This window comes from Lolium perenne, chromosome 4, assembly GCF_019359855.2.
Source record: "Lolium perenne isolate Kyuss_39 chromosome 4, Kyuss_2.0, whole genome shotgun sequence".
NCBI classification, from domain to species: Eukaryota; Viridiplantae; Streptophyta; class Magnoliopsida; order Poales; family Poaceae; genus Lolium; species Lolium perenne.
Window position 1 is genome coordinate 319,892,324 of NC_067247.2, and position 8,604 is coordinate 319,900,927.

Sequence of the window (8,604 nt, forward strand, 5' to 3'; positions counted from 1 at the left end):
GACCCCCCCCCCCCCCTGTGCCGACGGCCATGCTATGCCGACGGTATTTGTGTTCTTCTAACGAGGGCCTGTCCCAAAGACGCTATGCCGACGGCCGCCGATGGTGTAGGTCTGTCCCGACGGTTACCGAGCCTATCCTATGCCTTCGGCATAGAGCTGCAATCTTGTAGTGCCCCCTGGTACGTGTCCAGCCACCGTCTGCCACCATCCCACACTTCCGTCAGCCCTCGATCGACACTATTCGGCCGGAGAGGGGTCGCCGTGCTAAATTTGTGTCGTTGTTGCCATTAGAGGCGAGTGGAGCTTCTTTAGACCTCTCCGGCGGCCATGCGGCCCCCTGGGAGCATGTAGGCGACATTCCTAGTCCCTCGGTGGCCCCAGTCTTCGTCCCGTAATCGTCCTTTTCGTGTCGTGGCCGACGTCGCCCACTGCCATCGTCGTACCCCTCGGTGCCCCCGCTGGACTTTACCATGCACAAATCGCTGCCATGGTGTCATGGTCCATGAGCGGGGACATGGCCGCCAATGGATTCATCATTGGTGTTGCATATGGTTCCAGCGCGGAACATGACAAGAGAATATAAGATGAAAGTATGCAACTAGAGTTGCGAACAGCCGAGATTATTGATGAGTACAAGAACAAGATGAATGGAAAAAAGTTGAAGATGAGGAGAATAAAAAAAACATGCCATTGAAAAAGAAATTTTCCGTGCAATTTTGATATTAATTTTGAGTGTAATCGCAACAATATGTTTCTTTCATGTTCTGAAGTAATTGTGTTATAGTTATAAGTTTGTATCCAAATCGAATTTAGGAAATGTTTTGCTCCTTCTGGTGGAGATGAGCATTCGTGAACTCAAAATGAATTTCTCTGTCCTCTCCCAAACACTCCTTTTGAAAGTGAATTTTTTCCTACTGCTCAAGATGCTCTGGAAAAAAATGGCCGGCCCCCCTAATTTGGACACGTACTTACGCTGGCCGTCCTGCTGCTCCTCGCTCCCCGCCCCCGCGCAAGAGTGTATATAAGGCAGGGCAAGCTCCCCAAGCCGACCCAAACCAACAAACAACGCCTCCTCCACTCGCCTCAACTCACCTCACCTCACTCCGGGAGACCAAAAGGCCAAACAAGCAAGCACCAATCCGAACAAAAGCCAGCCTTCCATCTCACGGAGAGAGAAAGAGAAAGAGAGAGAGAAAGGTTTGCAAGGCAAGGAGTCAAAATGTACTTGTAGCTCGCACCGCCCACCAATCAGCACTGGACAGCAGCCGCCGGCTAATATCTTCTTCAACAGTCGGAGATCGGTCGATAGAGAGAGCATCACGCGCGCAAGCACTGCCAGCAACCAAGCACTTTTGAAGCCGGCGACCGTCCTCGGGAGGAGCCATCATGTGCAACACCGGCGCCAGTCCTCTCCCGTCGCCGCCGCAGCTTCCGCCGCCGCTCACCTCCTTCAAGAATTCCTCCTCCCACCTGCTCCACCCCATGGACGGCGATGAGGACGACAGCCACCACGGCGGCCGCGCACTGGCGCTCTCCAAGGTACGTACACGCCCAGTGCTGTACATGTAGATGTGCACATTCTCTACCTAGAATAGATAGAACTAGCTATGCATCTACGCCTGCCCGGCCGGTAAATTTCATACTGGCCGGCATGCACACGTAGGTAGACATTCATCAGCTAGCTACAGTACGTGAAAGTTCACTAGCCTAGCTACTGCTTGTTATTTTACTGCCTACCCAGTAACAGCAACCGGAAAGCTCGTGCTGTTGGAAAATAGTGTTCTTTTCTGAGCTGATCAACACCTGATAATCTTACGTGCGTACTGATGTCACCAGATGGCCGGCGAAGCGCGGGCGATCGGGCGCTTGTCGGTGCCCATGGCGGTGACGGGGCTCGTCATGTACTCGCGCTCCTTCATCTCCATGCTCTTCCTCGGCCAGCTGGGCCAGCTGGCGCTCGCCGGCGGCTCCCTCGCGCTGGGCTTCGCCAACATCACGGGCTACTCCGTGCTCTCCGGCCTGGCCCTCGGCATGGAGCCCATCTGCGGCCAGGCCTTCGGCGCGCGCCGGGGGAAGCTCCTGGCCCTCGCGCTCCACCGCACCGTGCTCCTGCTCCTCGCCGTGGCGCTTCCCATCTCCGTCCTCTGGATCACCTCCACGGGCCACATCCTCAGGCTGCTCGGCCAGGACGAGGGCGTGGCCGGCGCCGCGCAGACGTTCGCGGCCTACGCGTCCGCCGACCTGGCCGTGCTGGCCGTCCTGCACCCGCTGCGCGTCTACCTCCGCTCGCAGAACCTGACGCTGCCCATCACCGCCTGCTCCCTCTTCTCCGTGCTGCTGCACGGGCCCATCAACTACCTCCTCGTCGTGCGCCTCCGCATGGGCGTCGCCGGCGTCGCGCTCGCCGTCGCGCTCACCGACCTCAACCTGCTCCTCGCGCTCGTCTGCTTCCTCGCCATCTCGGGGGCCCACAGGGACTCCTGGGTGGGCCCGACCACCGACTGCCTCCGTGGCTGGGGAGCCATGCTTCGACTCGCCGTCCCAACCGCCACCGCGGTCTGCCTCGAGTGGTGGTGGTACGAGCTCATGATCGTGCTGTCGGGCCTCCTCGCCAACCCGCGGGCCGCCGTGGCATCAATGGGCATCCTCATCCAGGCCACCTCGCTCGTCTACGTCTTCCCCTCTTCGCTCGGCCAGGGTGCGTCCACGCGCGTCAGCCACCAGCTCGGCGCGGGTCGACCGGCTGGGGCACGCCGCGCCGGAAGCGCTGCCCTCTCCATCGGCCTCGTCATCGGCGCCGTCGCTTGCACCTTCATGGTGTCCGTCCGCAACCACTGGGGCCGCATGTTCACGTCGGACTCCGACATCCTGCGGCTCACCGCGGTGGCGCTCCCCATCGCCGGGCTGTGCGAGCTCGGCAACTTCCCGCAGACCGCCGGGTGCGGGGTGCTCCGCGGGAGCGCGCGCCCTGCCAGCGGCGCTCGCATTAACCTCGCCTCCTTCTACCTCGTCGGCATGCCGGTGGGGTTGGCGCTAGCGTTCGGCGCTGGCCTTGGCTTCGCCGGCCTGTGGCTCGGCCTCCTGGCGGCGCAGGCGGCCTGCGCGGTGTGGATGGCGCGCGCCGTGGCCGCCACTGACTGGGACGTGGAGGTGGCCCGCGCCAAGGAGCTAACAAAACCCACTGCCACCACCAACCACGCCGAATGCAACGCCAACACCTCAAACAGCAGTGCCACCACTAGCGCAAAGACAGCAATGAGTAGTACTAGCAGCAATGCCGGTGGTAGCGGCAACAACGGCTACGTGCCGATCAGCGAGGGTGGCAGCGAGGACGACCCGCTGCAGAAGCTGGAGGAAGGGCTCATGACCATGGCCAGCAGCTCCGGTGGTGCTACCGGCGTCAGCGGCAGCAATGGCGACACGAATGCCGTTGACAGAGACAGCAAGCGCAGCAGCAGCAGCAGCGGTGCTGGTTGTACGACGGTGGAGGAAAATGATCAGAGGCAGGACGACGATGTCTCGGAGAGGGCCCCGCTGATCAGAGTGGGAGACGAGCAGGAGGAAGAGAAGGCGCACGATGGCGATAGCCATGGGGGTGGCTACGTCTAAAGTGGTCGCTCCATCAGATTGATTCGGGGTTTTGATAACTCTAGGCTGTTGCTATTGACTTGTTTGATCCATGCATCTCCACTCCATCTTCTTTTTCGGTGGTGAGGTTTTGTTAAGGAGAGAGAGAGAGTATTATTGAGGAGGAAATGATTATATGTCGGCCTTCTTATTTTTCATCTTGTTATTTTCTCCCTTAGTTACTACTACCTCAGATTAATTGGTACTGCTATGTACAACTCTTGGGGGCCTTATGTAAATACTATTCCAAAAGAGGCCAAATATATTATTACCATTATTATGAAGTCAAGTCTAAATTCAAAGGATCTTCACGATTTATGTGTCTATTTTTAGTTTCGAGTCGTGTCGCAACCGAGACTTTTCAGTTGCAAGCGCAACTGAGATTTTTTCAGTTACAAATCGAATTCAACCGAGATGTTTAAATCGCAAATGAGTTATACCTAAATACGAAAAATGTTCACATAATATTATGAAGTACGAATTTCAGGACGACATCCATTGACTGAAAATTAAACTAATTCTTAGTCAACCGAGAATTAGTCCCACTTTGTCATATATTATTATTATGTGATGATCATGAAATTCGAAAAGTGCTTCACACGTGTATACGCACGAATCCATCCATGGATGGTTGTACGTATATGGTACTGTACGTTGCTTCATGATTTGAGGGGTGGCTTTGAGCTCTGTAGCGCTGTTCCCCGAGTGGATGCAAAGCGTGCGGGCCAATGGAGAATGGTGGTGCCCCGTTCATTCCTGCCATTTCCACGCACAACCCCTCCATGTCCAACTCATTTGCGACCCCTTTTTGTGCGTTTCCTTTTCATAAAGCAGCCGGGGGCGTACAATCTCTTAATATCTACAAAGCACTCGGTGAGAAAAAAAAAAGCTGCAGTTGGTGTATAGCTTGTGATTTTCCGAAGAATATAAACTTTATGGCGCTGCAAAGGAACGATGATGAATGCCTCTGTTTCCCCCTGGGTTGCTACTCTGAGATTATCTTTTTCATAAAAGGATCTTACCCCCAAATATTTGGCACTATTCACCGTACAAACGTCGAATAAAGCTTGCAGTTTATAGCAGCACCAAGTGATACTACTCAGATATGGAAAAGGTGGGGAGCTTAAAGGACCTTTATGTATGAGTGCATTTTTCATGGCCACCTCACAGCCATTTTTTTTTGTCAATTTCGTTTTCCTGTTTTATACTCATGTGGTTTTGTTCATCTCTAGATACATTTCATTGGTTCCACGTCACCTTCAAGATGCTTGTGCATATATTCGTTGAAAACAAGTTTAGTGCTCTTTTGATGGGAAGGAGTCTCATGTGACTTTGAATTGAATGGGTTTTTTTCCTATAAAGATCGTTTGATTCGTAGATTCAAATCTTCAGAATTTCCTAAAGAATCAGTAGTACACTATTCTAAACGAAATGTCAAAGTTTTAAACAACGCCCTATCTCTCGAAAAGTGTCTTCGGCTTCTAGGCACCTGCTGTTTAAAAAAAATCAAAATTCATACATATTTTTTCAAAAAAATCTAAAAATAAATTTGGATACGGTAAATTACGTAACCTATAAGCGTGTAAAATATTAATATGATTTTTTTAATATTGAAGGCTACATAAAAAGGAAAAAATATGTTGAAATTTGGAGATTTGAAATACGCATACCTAGATCCACACGTTTCGTCATTTTGTGTAGCCCAGAATATTTTGTATTTGAAATTGAAATTTGGTACGTTTATTGTTTAATTAATTGGCTACACTATAAATTTTTTATATTTTTTTAAACACAGAAATGTGATTTTTAACTTAAAAAAAAATACATGAGCACTAGTGTCCAGGAGTAAAAAATCTTTGTCTTCTCACCTGCTAAATATATGCCCTTTTAGCACTCAATAGAATCTCCCACTAAAACGCTAAATAGAGCTAAAAAATAGCGCTATTTCTCCCGATAAGCCCATATATTTCCATATATGGATTTGAAAGTCAGACCCACGTATGTAATATGCATTTATGCTTTTATTGATGATTTCATCATTATTATTTGGTACAAGTTTGTATCATTGAATTTATTTTTATATTTATAGATGACATGAATATTTGATGCATAATTTTTCTAGGAGTTTTCCTTGTTTTGTAGAAAACTTTAGGTGGCTTAGTTTCACTATAGCTTTCTTAGCGCTCGAAAATAGTCGAAACTAAGATGCATAACCCGCTATTTTAAACCTTGGGTTTTACTGATAAGGGGTTGCCCGATCTTCTCAGTAAGCACGGTGGTGGTGATGAACACACGATGAACACATCGGAGATAACACGATGATGAAGTGGATGATAACTTGTATGATGCTGACGAGTCTCTCGATTGATTCCTATCGCCAATGCAACAACTCTTAACACTGCAAGATATTCGCAACTCCACATACTTGCGCACGTAGCCGGCGACCACGAAGCGGTAAATTGCAATCTTCTAATTTCCAATGGAACAACAGATCACACAAAACTTTCAGTAGCAAAACACCAGATCGATGCGAATTGGTGTATAGATTCGATAGAGTTGCAAATCAATCAACTATCAACTAGGGTTTATCTTAAACGTGATCTAAACCTAATTTGGGGGCGTCTTGGGCACTTATATAGGGGTTCAGGACGACCAGAAGTCGAGAAAATACATTAAAAACCGACCCAGTACGGAATCTGGTCGAGACTGACTCGTACACGGCCAGCCAGGGGCCGGTCAACCGGGCCAGGAACCGGCCGGTCCGTTTTGGATCGGGCCAGGGACTAGGCCAGGGGAGGGTCGCTCAGTACACCCACCCGGTTGGCACCGGTGCAGGAGACGGCGGGTGCCGGCCTCATCCGGCGTGGGAGCCGGTTGGACCGAGCGTGGCGCCGTGCCGGCCGGCGTGGCGCCGGCCTGGACTTTGTCTTCCTCCCTCACGCATGTCTCCCTCTCCTTCCTCACGCGTCCATGAGGTGTCTTCATGTCCAGCACCATGTCCAGCTGTTCTCCTCCTCCTCGTGCGATGCTTCCTTTATCCTCGTACCTGATCATACACAAGTCAAAGGATTTAGGTAGTATAAAGTTCTTATCAATCAAAGTATCGTTTAGGAACAAGTTCATCTGTTGTTTTAGTAGCTTCGCACAAGCTCTTGTCATAGGTCCAATTCTGACTTCATTTGACTTGAGCTTCACAGCAACATCTTCTTCAGCTTGCAATGACGGAGGTAGTGGTTCGGTAGGGATGTCCTCATCATCTCCCTCCCTTCAAAAGGCATCGACCTCGACGCTCCAAGGTCTTCTCCGTCATATGGTGTCAAATCAGCAACATTGAAAGAATTACTAACACCAAACTCATCAGTTGGAAGATCTATAGAGTACGCATTATCATTGATCTTGGCAAGCACTTTGTAAGGACCAGCACCACGAGGAAGCAACTTGGACTTCCGTAGTTTCGGGAACTTGTCCTTGCGAAAATGAACCCAGACCATATCCTAGGCTTGAACAACATCTCCTTGCGCTTCTTGTTCACCCTTGCAGCATTGTTCTTGCCTTTCTTATCAATCATCTCTTTAGTCTTCACATGTATCTTCCGTACAAAATCTGCCCTCTTTGATGCCTGCATATTGACTCTCTCATGTATGGGTAGAGGCAACAAGTCAAGTGGGGTAATGGGTTTGAAACCATACATCACCTCAAACGGACACAACTCTGTGGTAGAATGTACCGCCCTGTTGTAAGCAAACTCCACATGCGGCAAACAATCTTCCCACTCCTTCAAGTTCTTCTTGATCATGGATCTCAGCAGTTGTAACAATGTTCTATTCACCATCTCAGTTTGACCATCAGTTTGGGGATGACAAGTAGTGCTGAAAAGTAGCTTCGTCCCCAGCTTTCCCCAAAGTGTCTTCCAGAAGTATCTCATAAATTTCATGTCACGATCAGAAAAAATACTCTTCGGGACTCCGTGTAGACGTACAATCGAAAAACAGGTTAGCAATATGCGACGCATCGTCGCTCTTGTGGCAGGCAATAAAGTGTGACATCTTAGAAAATCTATCCACTACCACAAATATAGATTCATGGCATCTTTTAGAACACGACAAACCCAACACAAAATCCATACTAATATCTTCCCATGGTGTTTAGGTGCCGGTAAAGGAGTATACAAACCGTGAGGCTTCAGCTTGGACTTGGACTTGTTGCAAGTAATGCATCTCTTCACATACCTATCCACATCCCGCCTCATCTTTGGCCAAAAAAATGATCAACGAGCATGAGTAGCGTCTTCTCACGCCCAAAGTGACCCATCAAACCTCCAGCATGTGACTCCTGCAATAAGAATAAACGCACAGACGATTTTGGGACACATAGTTTGTTAGCTCGAAACAAGAACCCATCATATATGTGATATTTCTCCCGTGCTATTGGTAAATGCATGATCTTTGGCTGCGCCCCACTCAAATGCAACACCCTTTTTAGTCAATTCATTCAAAGGTGCAACAATAGTACTAAAATTAGGCACAAATCTTCTATAAAATCCAGCAAAATCATGAAAACTTCTTACTTGATTCACATTCATGGGAGTAGGCCAATTTTGAATTGCTTCAATCTTAGATGAATCTACCTCTACTCCATGCTCAGAGACAACATAACCCAGAAATATGACCTTATCTTTGCAAAATACTACCTCCATTTCAAGGAATAAGGCGTCCTCGTTTTACGAGTTTTTTGTTTGACCAAGAATTACTTCAAATAGATAAAGATTGTTTGTATGAAATTAATATCATTACAAAGTGCTTTTCAATACGAATCCAACGATACTATATACATATAATATAATCAAAATTTTGTTGCTCAATTTTTATGGTCAAAGTTCGTCTTGAAATACGCGTGCGCCTTATTCCTTGAAACGGAGGTAGTATGCACTTCTCAAGATTACCATAGAGTTTATTATCATGTAACACTTGCAAAATG

The 8,604-nt window shown here is 48.8% G+C and overlaps 1 protein-coding gene across 1 annotated transcript; it reads left to right on the forward strand.

The window, feature by feature from the left end:
• Nucleotides 1-1,044: 1,044 nt before the first annotated feature.
• On the forward strand, nt 1,045-3,929 carry LOC127296308 (protein DETOXIFICATION 48). Its single transcript, XM_051326348.2, has 2 exons — nt 1,045-1,539; nt 1,837-3,929. The coding sequence occupies exons 1-2, from the start codon at nt 1,387-1,389 to the stop codon at nt 3,607-3,609; spliced, it is 1,926 nt and encodes a 641-aa protein (XP_051182308.1). The 5' UTR covers nt 1,045-1,386; the 3' UTR covers nt 3,610-3,929.
• Nucleotides 3,930-8,604: the final 4,675 nt, after the last annotated feature.

What these genes read in the sequence shown, in the direction of transcription:
- LOC127296308 (XM_051326348.2), top strand. Translation starts at nt 1,387, where the DNA reads ATGTGCAACACCGGCGCCAGTCCTCTCCCGTCGCCGCCGCAGCTTCCG. An exon ending in GCGCACTGGCGCTCTCCAAG is followed by an intron (nt 1,540 to 1,836) that starts GTACGTACACGC and finishes TGATGTCACCAG; the next exon opens with ATGGCCGGCGAAGCGCGGGC.